At 36.7% G+C, this 24,728-nt stretch overlaps 1 protein-coding gene across 1 annotated transcript in view; it reads right to left on the bottom strand.

Moving 5' to 3' along the window:
• Window positions 1-24,453, bottom strand: part of LOC142356894 (uncharacterized) — an 84,730-nt gene extending 60,277 nt beyond the window's left edge. The window contains exons 1-4 of the mRNA XM_075408656.1: window positions 23,980-24,453; window positions 21,905-22,042; window positions 17,061-17,139; window positions 13,443-13,748 (exon numbers count right to left, since the gene is read on the bottom strand). Coding sequence (XP_075264771.1) covers window positions 13,443-13,748; window positions 17,061-17,139; window positions 21,905-22,042; window positions 23,980-24,453 — 997 coding nt within the window. The remainder of the gene's footprint in view (window positions 1-13,442; window positions 13,749-17,060; window positions 17,140-21,904; window positions 22,043-23,979) is intronic.
• Between the last annotated feature and the right edge of the window lie 275 nt (window positions 24,454-24,728).

Genomic DNA, 24,728 nt, shown 5'->3' with positions numbered 1-24,728 from the left:
TTTTTTGGACGTTTCTCCGGCTTTTTCTGACATCTTTAGCAACTTCCTTTGACGTTTCCCTGGCGATTTCTAACGTTTTTAGCTTTTTTTGACGTTTCCCCGGCTATTTCTGACGTTTTTAGCACCTTTTGTGACGTTTCCCCGGCTATTTCTGACCGGGGGAAACAGTTTTCTGATTTTGTCTATCACTTTATGTTAATTGAGAGCATTTGGAACTAATTTTTTTTACTCTTTTAACAAAGTGTGATTATAACGTTTTCTAAAACTCTCATGACTTATGTTTATATATTTGTTAAAATTGAGTCAATTTCTTGTTGTACCTTCGATTCTGTTTTCGGCGCCTTGCTTGTTTGTTTGTTTGCATCATTTGGATGACTGGCCGATCACGTAGATCTTGATTGGCTATCTGGAGACGTCTACCCAAGTTCTTCAGCCGTTTCAGTACGACGTGCACATGTTCTAATTGAAGTGTGTCCTCTTCAGTTGAGGACTGAAAGGTGTCAGATCGCAGGCATGGTCAGAACAACGCATGGTCAGAACAACGCATCGTCAGAACGGATTGTCAGAACTTATGGTCAGAAGGAATTTCCAATACAACAGTCACAAAGAATGGCCTGAAGAACTAATAAAAACTGGCAACTACAAAACTACAAACTGGCAACTGACAACTAATACAAATTATGGCCTGATACAAACTGACAATTAAAACAAATAATGGCCTGATACAAACTGATACAAACTGACAACTAATACAAATAATGGCCTGATACAAACTGGCAACTTACAACTAATACAAATAATGCATATATTGTGCCTGTTAAAGTCTGTTTTCGAATAACCACAAGTTGATTAATTAATTGTTTGAATTGCCTATCAATTTTTTTTTCGAATTTGCGGCCGAAGGTGATTTTTCATGCTGTTCAGTGCAAAAACGGACAAAAAATTTATTCTGATCATAGAAAATACAGATTCTGAGGTTCATAATGTTCAGCAGAATCCCAGAATTTTACACTGACTTTTTTCATGAAATGTCTAATAAGTGCCATGATCAGAGCTCTGTGCATAGTAAAAATAATAATGAAATTTCTATGATTCAGTACTGAATTTTAATGACGCTCAGATCTGGGCGCCTATTTTTCTCAATTTGCACGAAATGGCGTAGACTTGTTTATTGACTTGACAGCCTTTGCCAAGACTATCGAGACTTGCAATTTTACTTGCCCAGCTCTGACATTGTCTTGATGGGAGCTATCTATACCAATTTTCAATAGTGTCTTTAATGCCACAAACTCTATAATTTGACGTTATGCATCAGGAAAGTGTAAAAGATTTCTTGCTAATTGGAAAAATAAATGTGCTTTTTAACCTCCTCTGTTTGCCCCATAGCATGTATTTTACTATAAGGAAATTTCTATTGTCACTTTCTAGTAACTTTTATAAGTCAGATAGCTGTCAATGTTGTTTTCTGAAAGCTTCGAATTTAAAAAAAAATTGTTTTCTTAACAAAATTGTCTCAATTTCATTTTCGAACATAAAAAATGTAGATGAAATGTTTTTCTTCGTATGATTAGTCTACAGCAATTGGCACTTTTAATGCTACATTGATTGATGGCGGGTTTCATTTCAATTTTATGAGGTACACTAATCAATTCTCTAATTAAAATTTTATTTCCTAGTTTTCCAACTCATCATACTTTTAGCGCAATTTTCCGCTGAAAATAGAACTGAACACTCTTTGGATTGATCTGCACAAAATCCCGGGCCGAGGAATGAGCGAAAAAAAAATGCAAGAAATGAGCGGAATTTGATCGGACAGTTTAGCAAAATCCCCTCAAAGCCCTTACATTTTTTTGACCTGAATGAGCGGAATTTGAGCGGGAAAAAATGCAAGTAATGGGCGGAATTTGAGCGGAATAAAAAATGCAAGAAATGAGCGGAGTTTGAGCGGAAAAAAAATGCAAGAAATGAGCGGAATTTGAGCGGAATAAAAAAGGCAAGAAATGAGCGGAATTAGAGCGGAATAAAAAATGCAAGAAATGAGCGGAAATTGAGCGGAAAAAAAATGCAAGAAATGAGAGGAATGGTCGGAATGAGTGGATTTTTGAGCGGAATTTGAGCGGAAAAAAAAGCATTAAATGAGAGGAAAGGTCGGAATGAGCGGATTTTTTAGTCTGATCAGAGGACGTTTCGAGAGCTGAAATAGGTTAAATACTGTCGGAAAAAATCTACAGTTGAACTAACGAACAACTTTTTGAGATTTTCCAGTATGTTTTGGGTGTGTTCCCCTCCTCCTTCTCTCAACCGGGCTGGGGACCGGCTACGGCGGAGTTACAAACAAACAACTATAGGAGATTTTGAGTAGAGTTTTAGTCTGGATCATGGTCTGGGTTCGGTCTGATCAGAGGTCAATTCGGTCTGGAAGGTCTGATCATAGTCTCTTTAGTCTGGACCATGGTCTGGGTTCGGTCTGATCAGAGGTCAATTCGGTCTGGAAGGTCTGATCATAGTCTCTTTAGTCTGGACCATGGTCTGGGTTCGGTCTGATCAGAGGTCAATTCGGTCTGGAAGGTCTGATCATAGTCTCTTTAGTCTGGACCATGGTCTGGGTTCGGTCTGATCAGAGGACGTTTCGAGCGCACTTGAGTCTGATCAGAGGTCGTTTCGAGCGCACTTGAGTCTGATCAGAGGCCGTTTCGAGCGCACTTGAGTCTGATCAGGGGGCGTTTCGAGCGCACTTGAGTGTGATCAAAGAAACTGTTCAGATTTTTGCAGCAGTAAACATGTCTTAGCTTTTGCATGGGCCTTTTTGCTTCTTTGAAGACTAGAGCCGGTGCATTTCTCGGCTCCATAGGGAGCGCACCTGACTTTATAGCCGCCAAAGAAAAAAAACAAAGACCCTAAATAGCTAAGACTAATGCGCGAAGGGGTCACAAACAGCGCGGGGTTTATCGCGCTGAAGAAAGAAACAGACAACCATATAAATGAACATCTAAATGCACAACAAAGGGGGCACAGAGAGGGCAGGGGGTAATTGTGCTGCGCGAAGAGGTCAAAAATTCTTTCTCTATCAGACTGTACTTGGACAGTGACACTCCTCCCTAGACCCTCAATTCATTTGAATAAGTCCTTGACTAGGTTGAAAAGCAATTTATGTTGAAACACTATATAGCGATTTTTTGAGCGCGAAATTTGACAACGTGTCGAGTACTTTTTTCGTATACCACCTAGGTCAAAAATTCTTTCACTCCCAGACTGTACTCGTACTTTGACAATCCTCTCTAGACCCTCAATTCATTTGAATAAGTCCTTGACTAGGTTGAAAAGCAATTTATGTTGGAACACTATATAGTGAGTTTTTCAGCGCGAAATTTGACAACGTACCGAGTACTTTTTTCGTTTACCACCTAGGTCAAAAATTCTTTCACTCCCAGACTGTACTCGGACCTTGACACTCCTCTCTAGACCCTCAATTCATTTGAATAAGTCCTTGACTAGGTTGAAAAGCAATTTATGTTGAAACACTATATAGCGATTTTTTGATCGCGAAATTTGACAACGTATCGAGTACTTTTTTTGTATACCAACTAGGTCAAAAATTCTTTCTCTATCAGACTGTACTCGGACAGTGACACTCCTCCCTAGACCCTCAAATCATTTGAATAAGTCCTTGACTAGGTTGAAAAGCAATTTATGTTGAAACAATATATAGCGATTTTTTGAGCGCGAAATTTGACAACGTATCGAGTACTTTTTTCGTATACCATCTAGGTCAAAAATTCTTTCACTCCCAGACTGTACTCGGACCCTGACACTCCTCTCTAGACCCTCAATTCATTTGAATAAGTCCTTCACTAGGTTGAAAAGCAATTTATGTTGAAACACTACCTAGCGATTTTTTGAGCGCGAAATTTGACAACGTATCGAGTACTTTTTTTGTATACCAACTAGGTCAAAAACTCTTTCTCTATCAGACTGTACTCGGACACAACGACACTCCACCCTAGACCCTCAATTCATTTGAATAAGTCCTTGACTAGGTTGAAAAGCAATTTATGTTGAAACACTAAATAGCGAGTTTTTTAGCGCGAAATTTGACAACGTATCGAGTACTTTTTTTTATACCAACTAGGTCAAAAATTCTTTTTCTATCAGACTGTACTCAGACAGTGACACTCACTCCTCCCTAGACCTTCAATCCATTTGAATAAGTCCTTGACTAGGTTGAAAAGCAATTTATGTTGAAACACTATATAGCGATTTTTTGAGCGCGAAGTTTGACAACGTGTCGAGTACTTTTTTTGTTTACCACCTAGGTCAAAAATTCTTTTTTTCTATCAGACTGTACTTGGACATTGAAACTCCTCACTAGACCCTCAGTTCATTTGAACGAGTCCTTGACTAGGTTGAAAAGCGATTTATTTTGAAACATCAAAATAGCGAGTTTTGAGCGCGAAATTTGACAACGTATCGAGTACTTTTTCTGCATACCACCTAGGTCAAAAGTGCTTTCACTCCCTGACTGTACCCGGACCTTGAGACTCCTCTCTAGACCCTCAATTCATTTGAATAAGTCCTTGACGAGGTTGAAAAGCAATTTATGTTTGAACACTATATAGTGAGTTTTTCAGCGCGAAATTTGACAACGTACCGAGTACTTTTTCCGCATACCACCTAGGTCAAAAGTGCTTTCACTCCCTGACTGTACCCGGACCTTGAGACTCCTCTCTAGACCCTCAATTCATTTGAATAAGTCCTTGACGAGGTTGAAAAGCAATTTATGTTTGAACACTATATAGTGAGTTTTTCAGCGCGAAATTTGACAACGTACCGAGTACCTTTTTCGTATTCCACCTAGGTCAAAAATTCTTTCACTCCTAGACTGTACTCGGACCTTGACACTCCCCTCTAGACCCTCAATTGATTTGATTAAGTCCTGCTAAGTACTTAGGAAATCAAAGCCACAGAGCATTCAGTCATCATGTCCTTTTTTTCAATTGGTACCAAACGCTCGTTCGACTATAGTTTCCCGAAAAGCGCACCAAAAACGTTCACCATAGTCTTAAAAGTTTTACACGATGCTATTGTAACTCATATTAACAAGTTATTGACATAACCACTCTGATTGAAAAAAAAATTGAAGATCGAGCAGCGAGCATGTGGTCATTTCCGGAGGTTCGAGGTCGAAAATTGTTAATAACTCCTGCAATACTAAACTAATTAAAACGAGACCTAGCTCATTAGACTGAACATGAAACGGGCTTTAAAATCATATATATCACGACCTGTTTTTGTGAAGTACTTATGAAATCAAAGCCACCGAGCATTCAGTCACCATGCCCTTTTTTCAATTAGTACCGAAAGCTCGTTCAGTTATAGTTTCCCTAAGACCAGACCGCAAACGTTCTACATAGTCTTAAAAGTCTGATACGATGATATTGTAACTCATATTAACCGGTTATCAACATTAAACGTCTGATCAAAGACATATTAGAGATCGAGCAGTGAGCATGTGGTCAATTCTGGGAGTTCGAGGTCGGAAATCGTTAATAACTTTTAAAGTACTGAACGAAACGAAACGAGACATAGCTCATTAGATCGGTGCTAAAATAGGCTTTAAAACTATATATACTACAACGTGTTTCTGTTAAGTACTCGGGAAATCAAAGCCGATGAGCTTTCGCTCAGTATGACCACTTTTTCAAGGACTCATGTGCTCGATCTCTAATTTACAACTCTAAACTTCATTAAGACACTTACATTAATCAATCCAGGCACGCTCCAGATGTCCCAAAGAAAGTATACAAACAGTTTTTGAACAAACAACAATCTGAAAGAAGAAGAAATGCTGTCTTTACTGTCGGTCAATTTGGTGTTCATCTCCTCAGGAGGTCAAAATGGGGCCACGTTTTTTGGCCAATTTCTCCAAAACGGCGGAACAAAAACAAACGCCCTTGGTGCAGTTTGTGGTATTGCTTGAGATACCTATCATATTAAAAAATGAGCTCAATCGGTGCACTCTTCGAGGAGTTATAGCAAAAATAAGGTATCGTACCAAATGATTCCAGAAGAGAGATACACCACATGCAGAGCTAAAATTTGACATCACAATCTGTCACACGAATTACAGATAATAGCTAGAAAGCTTTGACATAATATAAGGAAGCTAACAAGCCATTAATCAAGCCTTAAATCGCACTAAAGGTGGTTTGGCATAGCTCTGCAGGTACAGGTACCCTGCTTCACCGGTTCAAAATTGAGGCACATGTCCTGGCCAATTCCTCAAAAACTGCTGATCAAAACGAAACGAAACCTATATCAAAACATAGCTTAGCTCAAGCTGGGTATAACCACAAAGTTTCATCAAAATCGATTCACTCTACAACGAGTTATTTTAAAGTAAAGGTACCGTACCAAATGACCAAAAAAGCAGAGTACTCCGGCTGCAGAGCCAAAATTCGGCATCTGGACTTGCTAAAACGGTATGAGAAATATATATGCGGATACTCCCCACTAACTGAGGATTCTAAATCACTAACATTTGTAGGGTAAATCGCGTGCTTTGTTGTACCGAAATTTTGGTCATCCCGAATAGCCCGAAAATTCGACTTTTTTCAAATTTAAACGTTAATAACTTTTTGATTAGGCCGATTTGAGAAACTAACTAAGCAGTGCAAGCAAGAAGGGTTTAGTGCCAACAAAATGCGGCTACTCCCGTTTAATTTGGTTCAGTACTTTAGAAGATATTAACAAAATAGTATTCCATACGCCATTTTTTGGGCTATCACCGAAGCCCAAAATCTCCGTAACCGACGCAAAACAACATGAAACAGCGTTCCAGGCGTATTTGTGGGTGTAACTCTAGTCCACTTCGGCGTTCTAGGTCACGGCAAACCTTCATGGTGAGGTGGGAAAAAATTTCCCACCTCACCATGAAGGTTATGGTGTTTTGTGTGTTTTGACATAAAACAACATCCACAGAAATTTGATGAAATCGTGAAAAAAGGAAAATAGTTGAATTAATCCCATTGTTTGATACAATTAGCTTCTAAAACCTAAATAGTTTCTAGAAAACACAAAACAATTGCCAAAAAACGTGTTCTATTGCTCAAAACACCACGCAGCCATTAATATTTGAGAAAAGCTAAGATTTTCAGCATTCAATCTTGAAAAACGTTCCAAAAAAAGTTTTCAGGACTTACACTAACACTTTGATAGAAGAATGGCATGCACCAGAGAGAGTGCGCTATTGGTCACTAATTTTGGTTCCCAATTGAAAGAAAATAGTGAAAAACTGCAAAACATTCAGATCCTGTTTTTTTGCGATCGTTTAAAATTTTAGTCACTAATTTAAAAATCTGCCTGATCATGCCTTACAACTGTTTTAATGCAACCGTTCACCATAGTTTTAAGAGTTTAGTACAATGAAATGGTGACTCATATTAACCGATTATCAACATAAACACACTGATTAAAGAAAAATTTAAGTTAAAGCAGTGAGCATGTGGTCATTTTCGGAGGTTCGAGGTCGAAAACTGTTAATAACTTCTGCAATACTAAACCCATCAAAACCAAAGGTAGCGCATTACATTGAAAATGAAACGAGCTTTAAAATAATATATATCACAACCTGTTTCTATTAAGTACTTAGGAAACCAAAGCCACCGAGCATTCAGTCACCATGCCCTTTTTTCAATTGGTACCAAACGGTCGTTCAGTTATAGTTTCCCGAAGAGCTCACCGAAAACGTTCAACATAGTCTTAAAAGTTTTATACGGTGATGTTGTAACTCATATAAACCGATTATCAACATAAACACTCTGATTAAAGAATAATTTAAGTTAAAGCAGTGAGCATGTGGTCATTTTCGGAGGTTCGAGGTCGAAAACTGTTAATAACTTCTGCAATACTAAACCAATCAAAACGAAACATAGCTCATTCTTTCAAACCCAGACCGTACTCAGAGCGTGACACTCCTCCTTAGACCATCAATTCAATTGAATAAGTCCTTGAGTAGGTTGAAAACCAATTTATGTTGAAACACTATATAGCAAGTTTTTTAGCGCGAAGTTTGACAACGTGTCGAGTACTTTTTTTGTTTACCACCTAGGTCAAAAATTCTTTCTCTATCAGACTGTATTTGGACAGTGAAACTCCTCACTAGACCCTCAGTTCATTTGAACGAGTCCTTGACTAGGTTGAAAAGCAATTTATGTTGAAACACTATATAGCCTTTTTTTGAGCGGGAACTTTGACAACATATCGAGTACTTTTTTCGGATACCCCCTAAGTCAAAAAATCTTTCTCTATCAGAATGTACTTGGACAGTGAAACACCTCCCCAGACCCTCAGTTCATTTGAAAAGTCCTTGACTAGGTTGAAAAGCAATTTATGTTGAGACACCATATAGCAATTTTTTGAGCGCGAATTTTGACAACTTATCGAGTACATTTTTTGTATACCACCTAGGTCAAAAAATCTTTCTCTATCAGACTGAACTCAGACAGTGACACATTTCACTGGACCCTCACTTCATTTGAATAAGTCCTTGACTTAGTTGATAAGCAATTTATGTTGAAGCACTACATAGCGATTTTTTGAGCGCGAAATTTGACAACGTATCGGGTACTTTTTTGGTATGCCACCTAGGTCAAAAATTCGTTCCCTCTCAGTCTGTATTTAGACAGTAACACTCCACTCTAGAGCCTCAGTTCATTTGAATAAGTCCTTGACTAGGTTGAAAAGCAATTTATGTTGAAACACTATATAGCGATATTAGAGCGCGAATTTTGACAACGTATCGAGTGCTTTTTTCGTATACCACCTAGGTCAAAAATTCTTTCCCTCTCAGACTTTACTCGCACAGCGACACTCCTCCCTAGACCCTCAAGTGATTTGATTAAGTCCGGCCAAATACTAAGGAAACCAAAGCCACCGAGCATTCAGTCTCCATGCCCTTTTTTCAATTGGTACCGAACGCTCGTTCTGTTATAGTTTCCCGAAGAGCAAATCGAAAACGTTCAACATAGTCTTAACAATTTGATACGATGATATTGTAAATCATATTAACCAGTTATTAACATAAACACTCTGATGGAAGGAAAATTGAAGATCGAGCAGTGAGCATGTGGTCATTTCCGAAGGTTCGAGTTCGAAAATTGTTAAAAACTTCTGCAATACTAAACGAATCAAAACAAGACATAGCTCATTCTTCCACTCTCAGACTGAACTCAGACAGTAAGACTCCACTCTAGACCCTCAGTTCATTTGAATAAGTCTTTGACTAGGTTGAAACACTATATAGCGATATTAGAGCGCGAATTTTGACAACGTATAGAGTACTTTTTTCGTATACCACCAAGGTCAACATTTCTTTCCCTCTCAGACTGTACTCAGACAGTAACACTCCACTCTAGACCGTCAGTTCATTTGAATAAGTCCTTGACTAGGTTGAAAAGCAATTAGTGTTGAAACACTAAATAGCGATATTAGAGCGCGAATTTTGAAAACGTAGAGAGTACTTTTTTCGTATACCACCTAGGTCAACATTTCTTTCCCTCTCAGACTGTACTCAGACAGGGACACTCCTCCCTAGACCCTCAATTCATTTGAATAAGTCCTTGACTAGGTTAAAAAGCAATTTATGTTGAATCAGTATATAGCGAGTTTTTGAGCGCGAAAATTGACAACGTATCGTATACTTTTTTCCTATGCCACTTGGGTCAAAAATTCTTTCCATCTCAGACTGTACTCGCTCAGTGACACTCCTGCCTAGAGCCTCAACTCATTTGAATAAGTCCTTGACTAGGTTGAAAAGCGATTTATGTTGAAACACTATTTAGCCAGTTTTTGAGCCCGAAATTTGACAACGTATCAAGTACTTTTTTTGTTTACCACCTAGGTCAAAAATTCTTTTTTCTATCAGACTGTACTTGGACATTGAAACTCCTCACTAGACCCTCAGTTCATTTGAACGAGTCCTTGACTAGGTTGAAAAGCGATTTATTTTGAAACATCAAAATAGCGAGTTTTGAGCGCGAAATTTGACAACGTATCGAGTACTTTTTTGTATACTTCAGTTACCACAGAAAACCTTGCACCAAATTTTCAAGAAAGTATTAGAAAAAAAAATCTGATCATTGTCTTTTTATAATGTGGACAGTGATCTGAATTTGGGTCTGATCATAGGCGCACTATAGTCTGGACAAAGATCTGGGTTTGGTCTGAAAAGCGGTCACTTTGGTCTGGAAAGTCTGATCATAGTCTGTTTATAGTCTGGACAATGGTCTGAATTTGGGTCTGATCATAAGCGCACTATAGTCTGGACAGTGGTCTGGTTTCGGTCTGATCAGAGGACATTTTGGTCTGGAAAGTCTGATCAGAGATCATTTTGGTCTGGAAAGTCTGATCAGGGGTAACTTCGGTCTGGAAAGTCTGATCAGAGGTCATTTCAGTCTGGATAGTCTGATCATAGCTCAATTTGGGTCTGATCCAATGATCTTTTTTATGCAGGAATACTAGTTTTCGATATAATATATAAGAAGAGAGATTGGATTCAAGTTGATCCACTTTAAAACCAGTGCGTTTCCTGTTGTTATGATTTCAAAATTTTTTAAGATTCTTTAAACCGTTACTTTAAAATTTCGCTATTGTTGTTCATTTCAGAAACTCCTAATGTACATACATTCCCTGTTTCCGGAAGTTCAATGTTTCCGCTAAAAGTGTATGCATTTTTTGGTCATGTCAAATTCCGCTCATTTCCTGCATTTTTTATTCCGATCAAATTCCTTTCATTTCTTGCATTTTTTTTCCGCTCAAATTCCGCTCATTCCTTGCATTTTTTATTCCGCTCAAATTCCGCTCATTTCTTGCATTATTTTTTATCGATTCCGCTCATTCCGGTCAAATTCCGCTCATTCCGGTTATCTCTTGCATTTTTGAGCGGAATTTGAGCGGACTCCTCGACTTGGGATGGCGCCAAAATTTACAATTTAAAATTCTTACGTCTATTTTCAGAAAAAAACTTCATTAGAGAGATGATTGAAATTGCGTTAATTGTATGTGAGACTAGCTTTTTTGAATATCGAGTTATCAATGGATTGACACAAAGTCAAATGCCGAGCCAGAAGATTTAATTGTTAGAGAACTACGTTTGCATGTACGAATTGACTATAGTAAACGGGGTAGAGTTGTGAAGCGGTGAAACCGAGTTGAAATGAACCCAGTGTTAATCGATGAGGCAGTAAAAAGTATCTCCATAGTTCTTTTCAACCACCTTGCTTTGAATCGAATTACTACGTGATACGCAAATTGTTATGTTTGCACAATTAATGGAAATGTTTAGTCCGTACTGATCATACAGATCAAATCCCCTGTTAATTATACCGGGAACAGGAATTCCCGGGTCGAGGTGTCACCGCCATTCAACGCAAAATTATGTAAGATAAGCGGTTAAAGCGGAAATTTTTGTAAGATAAGCGATGAATGCGGTGAAATTACATAAATCAGGCGGTGAATGCGGTGAAAAAATACTTTATCGCCTGGTAGCGCTGAAATTACATAATTTAACCGCTGAATTTAGCGGTGAAATTACATAAATTCACTGCTTCGAAAAAAAGTCCAAATTTTGTAAGAAAAGCGGTGAATGCGGTGAAATTACATAAATTCACCGCTCAACTTAGTGGTGAACTTACATAAATTCAACGCTTAGAAAAAATTGTTCAAGATGTTTGAGATCAGCGGTGAAATTAATGGTGAGTGTGGGAGGAATTATTAGATTTGCCTTGCCACTAAAACTACCCCTTAATCTTACATCTTTTTGACACTTTTTCTAAGCGGTGATTTTATGTAATTTCACCACTAGAGTAAGCGGTGAACTTACAAAAATTCACCACATTTCACCGCTAAAATATGTAATTTCACCGCTAAAAATTGCAAATCTTACAAAAATTCACCGCGCATGTTTTGCAGAAAGTAGAGTGAATTCGATTTATATTCAAACAGAGAATTATAGAATTTAGAGAGAGATGGCGCAGTGGAAGAAGAAGTGGAGGCCATGCAGGAGGTGAGAGGTTCGGACCCTTGTAAGGGCGGTGAAATTACATATTTTAGCGATGAATTGTGGTGAATTTTTGTAAGATCACCGCTTAGTCTAGCGGTGAACTTACATAATTTCACCGCATTCACCGCATTTCAACGCAAAATTATGTACGAAATTTGCGGTGAAAAAACTAACTTTTCACCGCTTATCTTACATATTTTTGCATTTTTTCTCGACCCGGGTTGGGTAGCAATCCCACATGAAAAACTGAATTAAACAGCGCAAGTTAGCGATATCATTACACAAAATGTCTGGTTGACATTGCCAATATTTAAACTCAAAACTGAAGTAACCAACTTTTTGTACTCCAGTTAGAGTACTCTTTTAGAGAACAGCAAAAAGGATTTTGAGTGCCATTACAGCTGTGTACTGTTTTTTAGAGTACTGATAAGCCAATATGCATATAGGTGGTCTAATAATAACGAGTCATAAAAACATTGGTGTTATGTTCCGGTAACTTAACTTTCCAAAAAATCAACTGTAAATCAATTCAACTGTCAAGTGTCAACGTACATCTTGACATACTGCCGAAATAATTGATATAGAAAGCCTTAAAACACTCACATGCATATTTTAAAATACCGAAAGTCTGCAGTGCCAGTAGTAAAAATGCCAGAAGTTGCAAATTAACTGGAAGTTTACCTACTTAGCGCAAGAAGTTTACCTACTTACCTCCACTTTAAAACGCCTTTTCATGTTTTAAGCATGGTTACGTGACTCTGCAGAAGTCACTTCGAAACTCTGACTTAATATCTCGAACCTTTCGCGGTTCTCGATAAACGCCAGAAGTTCTCAGTGACTTCAAGCAGAGTCACGTAACCATTACATATACAACTGTAGATTGCATACAGTTTATATTTGATGATTTATTCTGTTCTGCCTAAGACTAGTGGGACGAAAACTTGTACGCACTCCAAGAGCTCAAGCTAGTTTTCTCACTGTAAGTTTTTTGATCTGTTCTATCCCCCCCCCCGCTTGAAAGCATAAAAGCCCCCGTGCCCACGTGCGTTTTTCTTACATAGTAACGTGCCACATATTATAATAAAACATTTTTAATTGGTGGTTACTGGTGGTTACAGAAAAACTGGCCTGGGGCACAGAGTAGATTCAGTGGGACTTTCCCATTATAGCCCTTATGAAATTAAAGCCCCCCCCCCCATTATGGTATATTTACCATGATGGGGGCTATAGGTTATCTAACCACTAAGCTGGGGGGGGGGGGGAGTTTAGCTATATAATTGATTTAAAACGTATGGATTGTAACTGGGGCGCCGTCATCAGTATTGAGAGGGATGGGAGAAATGTGTTAAGCGGAACAAATTGAAAACTTTTAGGAGATACCAACCGGGAGCCGATATGACCCAAGTACAATCTGTGTATCTGTTGTAGTCAGAATTGGGCCAGTTCTCAGAACTGAAAGTCTGCTCGGAACTGGTAGCCAAGAGAGGTCCCCCGCAAGTCGTGTATTGGGTGCAATTGAGCTCGGTTCCTTCATCGAATTCATCTCTGCACTCGGTGACGTTGTTACAGGGGAAGGCACAGAGGGGTTCGTCTCTGCATTGGACCAGACCCTGTATGCAGTACCCATCTGGGTTGTAAGCCTCGTACTGTGTAGTGACATCCAGAGACCACGTGCTGCAGTCGATAGGGTCTGCAATCAAGCCAAATTTTGGACACTCAAACACATTACTACTTATACATTATTTTTCAACTTGTCTCCACACCCATCTTAAGAACTTTAAAATTTAAAGTAAATTTAAATCAACAAAAAATTAGCACACTAAATTTATGGTAAAGTTAAAGGAAAAGATTGTTACCCCTAAATTTTCCTTTAATGTTTCAAGTATTTTACCTCAAATAACGGTAAAATTGTTCTATTTTTTTATCTTAAATCATAAAGTAGAAATAACACAAACCCAGGTTGGGAACCTTATTCAAAATGACTTATGAAAATCACCTGGCAGATCGTTCTTGCTTATGGAAATACCCAGATGAACCGAAATTGCATATGGGCCAGAGTTTGACTCGTTCAAAGTTTCGGTGCGTTCATGTGCTCTTTCGAAAATCGTTATGAAATGACTCTTCCAGACAAAATGCGTTATGATCCAGACTTTGGCTCGTTAATGTTATGAAAAGACCCAGGGAGGCCGAAAAAAGTCAAAATCCAGACTTTGAAAATTGATTTAGCAACATATTTTTTGTTTCTTAGTGCTTTTGTGATGTGTTTTGAGTCCTGGCCATTTCATGATTCCATTTGAAGATTTTAAAAAGACTATCGTACAAAAAGAACCCCGTATTTTTCTTTGTCTAAGCAATACTAAATAGCTTCGACACTCAAATGAATTAATATATTGCATCCTAATATTTGCTTTGTAACTCATATTGTTTCAAAAATATTTGTTATAAAAATCTAATGATGGAGACATGTCGAATGTTGTCGCTCGCATGTGGTGGCAGAACGTTGCTCGTGATTGTGGCAGAACTTGGCTCTTGTATGTTTGGTGCCTTTATAGGCAGACATTGCTTCGACAGTAAGTACTTGGTGCGTTTATGTTTCTCGTTGAAAAAATCCTAGCTTGTGTATGTTTGAAGTCACCGTTCCTCATTGGTGCGTTCAAAGGGGGTCTAGGTCATAGATGGGGTCAAACTTAAAATTCGACACCTGGGAAGTTAAAATATGTTACCTTGACATTACTAATACAGGTAGGAAATTGAAGTTAAGTATTCGTAAAATGAAGTAAAGCTATAGAGTTAAAAGTAAGCAAAAACTACCTTAAACTGCCGAGTTTAAATTACAATCGAGTAATTTCGGAGTAACTCTATATCAGAGCGTCTGTGTTTTGATAATGAAATACAAATTTATGCACCGTCATATAGCACGCTCTTTTGAGTGCTTTGGGCCCAAAGTTATCTTCCCGCTAAGCGGGATACAATAGATCCTCAAATTTACCTTACTGTTGTTTTTAATGAGAGACTGTGACCTTAAAACTTCCAGAAAGAGTAAGTTAAAATATTGGCCTATACTGTATAGAGGAAAAAGCTATCAATTAATGAGGGAGAGTAAATTTTGTCTCAACTGTTTAGGCAGTTTAAAAAGAACAGTAAAAAAAGCAGTACGCCAAATCGTTCTTTTTTCAAGCTACAGAAAGAAAAACCTTTAATACGAATATCGCTCCTGATACATAGAAAATTTGTTGGATCGAAAAATTGGTTCAATTGTTTAGAAACTGATAAGAGTCTTTGACAATATTGAAATCTACTGAAAACTACCCCTTTAATATATCTATTATATGTCTGCAAAATATTTCTATCCCTGAACACTTTAACCTTATTGGTGAAGAGCGGAGCTTTTTCTTAAATTTTTTCTGTCTTCTTTAACAGACGAAGTGTTGAAAGATATGGATTCGGAAGTGTCTACGACCGGTTACAGAACGCCACATCATGTATGAGTTGTTATACAGTTCTGTCACAGAAATCTTTCCAAGAGTTATCCATACTAATTTGGCGTTGCTTACCCGGGTCGAGGTTTTTGGGTGAACTTTTGTAAGAAATGCGGTGAATGCGGTAAATTTTTGTACGAAATGCGGATTTCGGTGAATTCGCTGAAAAAAATAAATTTCACCGCATTTCTTACAAAAATTTACCGCTAAATTCACCGGATTTCTTACACCGCATTTCACCTTATTTCTTAGAAAAATTCACCGCGAAGTTCACCGCATTCACCTTTACGCGTTGAAAATATTATTTTTGACCGCATTTCACGCATTTCTTACAAAAATTCACCGCCAAACCTCGGCCTGGGTATGGATGCTTGCTCATCCGGTGGAGAAAATGACAAGGTAACGGTCATCAATCCAAAAAAAATGGTTTCTGGTTCATGAATAGTCCATGACCGACCACAAAATTGAATTAAGAGCTGAGACGAAAAACAATGCTCAATTCATAAAAAGACTTTAGCTCGAGTTCAATTTCAATGCTGGACTGTGCTGTGTATTTAAACTCAATGTTGACCCCCCTTCTGTTCTGGACTTTTAACGTCATTTTCATAAGACGAGGTGTAGGCTAAGGAAGTGCTCACTATTTTGTAGGCTGCATATTACAATGACTTGGTAACGCAATTGCTGACATCCGAGACCGCAGTTTCGGAGAACTACCCCCCCCCCCCCCCCCCCGCGCGTTGCTCAGAGACCTTTTTGTATCGTTTTTCTATGAATTCTTAGACAACTTTGGGATCTATTCTGTTTCGCCCCCCCCCCCCCCTCCAATGTTTTTATGACCCCCAGTTACAAATTATATGTTTTTACATAGCACGTTACTATGTAAGAAAAAAGCACGTGCGCCTCGGGGTCATAAAAAATTTATGTCCACTAAGCTGGGGGGGGGGGGGACAGAACAGATCCCAACTTTGCTAAAGCTATAGGTAACATAGTAAGAATATGCACCCAGGTAGCCCGAATTTTGAAAATTTGGAACGACCGTAGTACGGCACCATATTGATCTCAGGCCTTTCGAATATGTTACCATTCATGTTACATATGGTACCTCAAACGGGTAAGCGAGTGCAAATTTGACAGCTTGAGACCCCTTTTTGCACTGCTGAAGAGCACTGGGGATAAATATTAGCAGGTTGTGATCCGACATGAGGTCTGATTTCACAGTAATACCGCCTGTTTGTGCTATCTCCCTCTTTGAGGGTATAAATCCTTCGACACCTTTCCGTAAAGACATAAAAAAAATTAAAAAATCATAAAGAAATGTGGACTGGGAGACATACATGGCACAAAGAGAAACTGATTAGATCCCAAAGACATATTTTGATATTCCCTAACGGGTGGAAAAATTTTTCAAATATTTATACATTATAATTCAATAAGGAAGACCCGCCATTACAAGTGGTGGAAACATCTAACCTTTTCTCGAAATAGCGTTTTATTGTTAAAAATTTAATTTGGAATCGACTAACTTTCACCAGAGTTGCCTTCATCCCAGCCATCCTGACAGTCATGCCATCCATCACACACCCACCAGTCAATAATACATTGCTGAACAAACACTTATAATGTATAACAAACACAATGTATAATACCATAACCCATGCAAGCAGAGAATAAATGGTTGATTTTCAAAAAGAGGGTGTAAATATTAGTGAGTTGGCTATTGAACCTGCTCCATGACTGAAATTACATGTGCTTTTGCGCATGGAGAAAACAAAGTTGCTTAACCAAAAACGTTTTGTTTAATTAATTTTGTTTCCGTTACACAAAAAAATTGTCGGAATTATACCGTAACACAAAAAAAATGTCGAAATGCCAGTAGCAGCTTTTTAAAAGTAATTACATCGCAGATACATATCATCAACAGCATGTAACAATTCCCAGAAAGTAATATTTATATATCTTAACCGTAAATCTCCATTATCGAAAGAAGCAATTCAACCCCAGAAATTACCTTAACCTGTTCAATAATTTAACGACAAAATACAATAATATCATAAAGCAGATTTCCATGGTGCGTTTTTAATTTCATAAGATTTTGGCGAGTGAATGCTCAACTAAACAAAAAACAATTTCTTCTTGATCATCTGCTTCTGGACCGGAATGATTTTAAATGATCCATTTCACAAAATTTTTTTTGCAAACAGAATCATCAATTATTTTCTTTGAACCCTACTGAAAATTATTTTCTTTGAGCCCTACTAAAAATTATTTTCTTCGAGCCCTACTGAATTTAAATTGTTAAAATATTAAAATGTTAAAAATGCTAATTTGAAGATAATTTTTTGGATGATCAGATAAATATTGCGCAAAATGTTTTGAAAGTTTTTCTTCTTGATTAACCAGAACTAGCAAAAACATCTTTTACTCATGCCTAAAAACAATTTTTGCCACTATCGACCTAAGAAAGACTTCATGTAAAATTCATGAGTGGTTTTAGTGATTAACTAAGGATTACCTAAGCAATTGCAATGTACCAAAGCAGAGACAAAAAATGCCCCAAAGTATTGAAATACTTTTAATGAATTACTATGGGCCCTTCCTTTGGTATTAGAGATCAGACACTGCGTTGAACAAAAATTATAAACTATGATGAGTTGAAATTCAAAATGCGGTTGTGCGGTGACACATTGCAAATCAAAAAATTTTCTCGCAATTTCTTTTTATCAACTTAAAAATAGTTTTTCGTTTTTTAGCAATCGGGCGCATGTTTATTTTTATAATGTAACGTAACTGCAGCTTTCCCGCTCTGAAACTGGCATAAACTTTCTCTCAAAATTTTTGTCTTGTAAGTTTTCCTTCTCTGACATCTTTTGTTCAATAAGGTAGATTCTCAATGAAAATTTATCAGCTACATGTCGCAAGCTTTTAGAAAAAAATTCTATAAAAACAAGTTGAAAAAAACTTAACAAGTCCTCCTAGTTGAAAAAACATGAATGGCTCCATCACTGAGATTTTCAACATGCTTTTAGGGGCTCGAAAAAAAAATTCATTTTTCTTGTTGTTGGGTGAAGAAGCCAGATTCATGACGCTGGGAAGAGTATTAATGACTCAATTCATTTGCCACGTGATTATTTACGTATCAATTAATAATATTCAGTTTATAGAGTCAGATATGCAAAATTTTGCTCTTAAATTGTGAGACCGCCCAGTAGAACTCGAAAATTGAATTGATGAATAGCCAAACTAATTTTTGATGTCTGACTATGAATGCACATCGTTAATTTAGGTACATATATAGAAACAGAAGTACAAGCCAATAAAATGGTTTTGAAGGATTTCGATTTCAACTCTTCTAATGAAGGATTTGTTTCATTTCAAAAAATTTTAGTCATAAACACAATTAACCGTAAAATTTTAATTTTCTTTTTAAAAACTTTATAAGACAGAGCTCGATAAACACAGTAAGGGCTATTAATTTTTTTTCCGCAATCTGTGTATTTTGAGGCACTTTAACTCTAAACCGAATTTTCTGCAAACTGAATTTTCTGATAGCATCAGAGTTAGTAACATTTCAACTACCCATTAGATGAATAATTATCATCAAAAATCTCGAAGAATGCCTACTTTTTCATTTATCAACTCAAAAAATTCGAAGACATACAAATTGGTTGCAAGATATGAACGAAGATTATTTATTGGGAAAACAACGCAACTATAGCTATTGGTTTAAAAAAGAGCAAAATTGCTTAATTTTTGAACAAGAAAACAAAAATGCCAAAAATGAATGCTGTCAATACAAATTTCAAAAATTGTAGTTTTTGTTTCTCTTACCTCGGAAACAGTAGAAAACAATTTCAGAACAATTAACATACATGCAGATAATTCACTTGCAAAGACACAACCTGGGTCGAGGCTTTTAGGTAAGTTTTTATAGGAAATGCAGTGATTGCGTTGAATTTTTGCAAGAAATGCGGTGATTGCGGTGAATGCGGTGAAAATAAATACTTCACCGCATTTCAATGCATTTCTTACAAAAATTCGCCGCAAAATTCACCGCAATTATTACAAAAATTTACCTAAAAATCTCGACCCGGTTTGTGTCTTTGCAAATGAATTATCTGCATGTATGTCAATTGTTCTGAAATTGTTTTCGACTGTTTCCGAGGTAAGAGAAACAAAAACTACAATTTTTGAAATTTGTATTTACAGCATTAATTTTTGGCATTTTTGTTTTCACCGCATATGATTTCCAAAGTTTTTTAATCTGATTTAAATTCACAAGAAATTTCTGAGATGTACGTCATAGTTGGCGCAGTGGACGAAGCAGTTGAAGGCATGCAGGAGGTCAGAGGTTCGCAACCCTGTTGGGACGACTCTGTTTTGTAAGAATACTGAATCGCGGTGAAATTAAATAATTTACCGCGATTCACCGCATTAACCGCAAAAAAATGTAAGAAATACGCGGTGAAAATTATTTTTTTTCACAGCATTTAACCTCATTTCTTACGAAAAATCACTGCCAGACCTTGACCCGTGAATAGAAAACTTGAACTTTTATTTAAATAAATTTGTTGTGATATTTTTTGCTTTATAAAAATGAAAACATCAGGAAAATTTCCAAGTTTTCGAAAAAGACCACGCTCTAAGCTCTAAGGCTACGTCAATTGGTAGAAGTTTTTAGAGAAATTCCTCCCACATGACAATTTTTTTTGAAATATCTCAAAACCCAACAAGTGGTTTCTACGGGTGCTCATTTTTTAAAATAAATATCGGATAACCAATGGTTGGGGGGAATGTTCTACTTTTTATAAAAAATCTTTCAAAAAACACTCTCAGTTCAAAAATGGGGTCAAAGTAATGGTATAAAAAATAAAAAGAAGAACAGTTCCTAAATTATGACCCTGTACTTTATATTTTCCTTAATGATCAAATGCTTACCAAATTCTTTTAGAATTAAAAAATTCTTGAAAATTTTGTCACCTTTATCCAAAAACAAACCTAAATTTTAATTTCTGATAAGAAATAACGTTTACCGATTAAAAACTCAGAAGAATAATTCTCAGTCTAGGTTTTGACACTTGTGTGCTCCATGTTCATAAATTCATTTTGACCGTTTCTGAGATGAAAATTACCAAAAGACTTTCATGGAAAACTCTTCCTACTGTTTCAAAACATTTGTTGTGTAATTCCTCAAAACTACTATAGAAATGCTGATAGCTTGTCATCAGCATCCCTTAATTTCATCACTCAAAGTTTCTGATGCACATTAGGACTAAATCATGCACAGATACAAAAACTCACAATTTTGGTGGTTGGTATCTACTCAGACAGATGCTCAAATGTGGAGAAAAGGTCAAAAGAGACAAATAAAATGCTTTGGAGTTACTCCCGGGTCAAGGTTTTAGGGTGAATTTTTGAAAGAAATCCAGTTAATGCGATGAAAGTTTGTAAGAAATGCGGTGATTGCGGTGAATGCGGTGAAAAAAATAACTCACCGCTTTTCATCGCATTTCTTACAAAAATTCACCACGAAATTCACCGCATTTCTTACAAAAATTCACCGCATAGACTATTATGGCAAAATAATGTAAGAAATGCGTTGAATGCGGTGAAAAAAATAATTAACCGCTATTCGACGCCAGGCCTAGATGTCAACGCTAAAAAGAGCAAAATTATGTATGAATGGCGCAGTATGCATTGAACTTATGTAAAATCCACGCTTGAGCGCCAATCCCACATGACTTTGCGTTGAATTTAGCGTAGATCTAACATAATTTTGCATTGAATTTGGCGTAGATATAACATAATTTTGAATTCAGTTTAGCGTTGATCTTACATAATTTTGCATTGATCTTACATAAATCTGCGTTAAAATTAGAATTGATCTTATCGAATTTTGTGTACCAAAGCTTAGATCTTACATAGTTTTGCATTGAAATTATCGTAATATTATCGCTTAATTCAGGTAACAAGATTTCAGCCGGGAATTGATGGAGGACACGGTGATTATTTGCAAGAAATGCGGTGAAAAAAGGTGAGAAAAAATATACTTTTCATCGCGTATTTCTTTCTTCTTTTTGCGGTAAATGCGGTGAATTGCGTTGAATTTTTTATTTAGCCGCTTTCTCGGTGGCGGTTATTTTTTTTCCACCGCTTATTGCGATGAATTAATTTTTTTCACCGCGTTCTCTCAAGCGATGAAAAAAAATAATTCACCGCCACCGAGAGCGCGGTGAAAAAAATTAATTCACCGCGATTCACCGCTTTCACCGCAAAAAGATGTAAGAAATACGCAGTGAACATTACTTTTTTACCGCATTTCTCAGCATTTCTTACAAAATTTCACCGCTAAACCTCGACTCGGGCTCACCCCTGTTCCTGGACACTCGGTGTGGCCTGGATCACAGGATGGGATATTGTAGTTGATGCCCAGATCTTGAGACAAAGTGGAGTACATGCTGCTCCTCACATACCCATCCAGGTTGCCAAGTCCCTCGTATTTTGTAATCTACAAGAAACTGCGGAAGAGTGACAACTAACCAAAATTATATTTTCATGCAATATTATTTTTTATAGTGTTATTCGCTGTTCACAACTTGTTACATCATTCCGCACAATGAGTACTCTTTCTTGGCTAGACCTTTTGACCAGTTTGAGCGACTTTGAATGTTTTGTCAGCGTTTCAGGCGATGGAAGCATTGGTAATTTCTTTTTGAAAGTGGAAACTGTTTTCCGCAAAAAAGAGCGAGCAAAGAGCAGAGCATCAGGATGCTTATTGTTCCAAACCCAATGAAATGGAGGCTAAAATCTTTATACTCGACTTGTTTTTGTTCAGCTAATTTTTACAAACAAATTATTTTGCGGAGGAATACAAAAGTGGTTATTGCTGCTGAAGGAAACAGCCGAATGATTGGTATGCCTGTTGATATTGAAATAATTAAAATATTTTTCTGGAGAATTTGTTTTTCTTTCACTCTAGTGGTTTTATTATTCTTGAGTGTGTCTTATGTTTTCACTGATCAAGAAGAAACAGTATCTTAGAAGTCTTGGAGAAAATTGTTGAAATGACGCCCAACATGTAGAGTAACTTTTTAAAAAAGTATAACAGACATTAAAAATTTTGTTTGTTTGATTTTCCCAACACTCCTTTTTTGTATTCACCATTCTCTGTACTTTTTGTTCAATCAATCATGCAGTTTTGGTGTTCAGTTGCTTGCGTGACGTCATTATCTCACCTATTGGATTGAAAAATTTTTTTATTAGTTTCTGGTTACATGTGACTAACCTCATTATCATGATGACTTCTCAATTCCATCTAATTGAATTTTGCCAATTTTAATCTGAGAACTTCGGGTTCGTTGAAGATATATTAATCTAAATCAACGTTACTCCAGTTTAAAGGTCTGAAACTATTACTGAATTTAAAAAAATTAAATTTTGCATTAATTTGTTTAGGTCTCAATCTTTCTTTTTTACTTTGAAAATACAGGTCCGTGAATTTATCGGTGCTTTTTTCTGACAACCTGTGAGTTTTTTTAAAGAAATATTTATTGGCTTAAATAATGTGTATTATTCCGAAAAAAGTGATTTCTGTAGCTTTTTATTGCCGTACTTAATATTTTAAATTAAATTTTTAAATGAATTTTTGATTTCTAAATTTGTAGGTTGACGATAAAGAGGACGTTTTGACGTTCATCAATCAGCTTTCACGACAGTTGCACAAAAACACAAACTCTTTTAAAGACCAAATTCATCTCAGTTGTTTTCAAAAGATCATATAAATCAATCAAAAGGTTGGTTACACTGAAACATGTCTACAAATTTATCTATTTGGTATTGACTGTGTCAAAACAAGTTACAATATCTTTGTAAAATTGTTTTTGCTTTCAATTTTAATTTGGCAAAAAAACTTCTAGAGGAGTGATGTTTTCTACCGAAATAAGGAAATAATCGCATTAAAGTTTCCTAATTTGTTTTTAGAGAAATTGAGAAAAGAAATGTTTTACCAAAACACGGTTCCGCTTTTTAATCGTCTTTAAATAATGACTTTTTAGGTGAAAGCAAGAAATAAGCCAGTACTAACAATCGAATAATTAAGAACAAATTTATTCAGCAAGAACAGACAATCAAAAAAGAGGAAAACCTATTTAGGCTTCCTATTTTGTAACCGTCTTTTCTTACTTATTCCCTTCGTTATTAAAAAGGTAATTGTTGTTAGGGGTTTATTTTCGTCAATGTTGAGAAAAATTCATATAGTGAAAGGAGAATGTATTGTGATGTAATTTACAGCAAAAGACAATTTGAGAGGTTACAAAATATTTATTTAAAAAGAAAAAATTATTCTTATGTATGAAAAAATCTGACATTGTATGATTTGATTCTGCAGAGATGGATGTGTGCATTCAAAAATGTGCTTTTTTAAAGCCTACCTATGGCTGGAGTTACCTTTGAGATGATAGATTTGCGAACTGGGTTTGAGTTGCAGACAGTGATGCTTGGAAAGGTCGCCTCTGTATTCCTCACAATCGATATCTGAGTGTCGACTTTGTAGTCCAAAAAACTGCCAACCAAAGTGACCATCTGATACAGGAAAACGCAGCTCAAAATTGCATAACACACTACCCAGAAAAGCACCCAAAACACATTAGCTGCGCCCACAATTTGCGGAATCAAAGCGTCGCCCGAAATTCCAAGTGCTGTTCGCATCGCACGCCATCTTTTGTTCTGACGCTTGATTTCAACTTTCTCTGCAATAACTTGGGCTGCTTTCTGCGCAGATTTGATTTCAGTCATCGTAAAATTTCCTATTTTTGGTGCAACATTTCCAAACTTTGCCTGCATATGGCCAAAATGTGAACTGTTGCTACTCGCTGGTGATATTTGGCGATATTTAGGTGGGTCCTCTAAATTTTCGGACATATTTACTTGTCAGTTTGTTTATTAAACAAGTTGTCAAAATATTGGTTTTGAATGACGCAGATTTTTTTGAATCTTCTTATCTGGACTTGTAATTTTGAATCGAAAACAAAGTTTTTGTCCAAACTATGAATTGAATCAAAGATGATCAGGCATTTAATTGAGTCTGGAACATTTTAAGAGTTCTAAGAATATGGTTGAAAGTGGTATTCGTTAATATTTGGTTAAGTCTTCAATTTACAAAATGATGACTTAGAATTGACAAGTTGAACGTGCAT

This window comes from Convolutriloba macropyga, unplaced genomic scaffold, assembly GCF_964194025.1.
Source record: "Convolutriloba macropyga unplaced genomic scaffold, txConMacr16.3 SCAFFOLD_423, whole genome shotgun sequence".
NCBI classification, from domain to species: domain Eukaryota; kingdom Metazoa; phylum Xenacoelomorpha; order Acoela; family Convolutidae; genus Convolutriloba; species Convolutriloba macropyga.
Note: the sequence above shows the minus strand (reverse complement) of the source record. Positions and strands in the feature narration are given on the sequence as shown.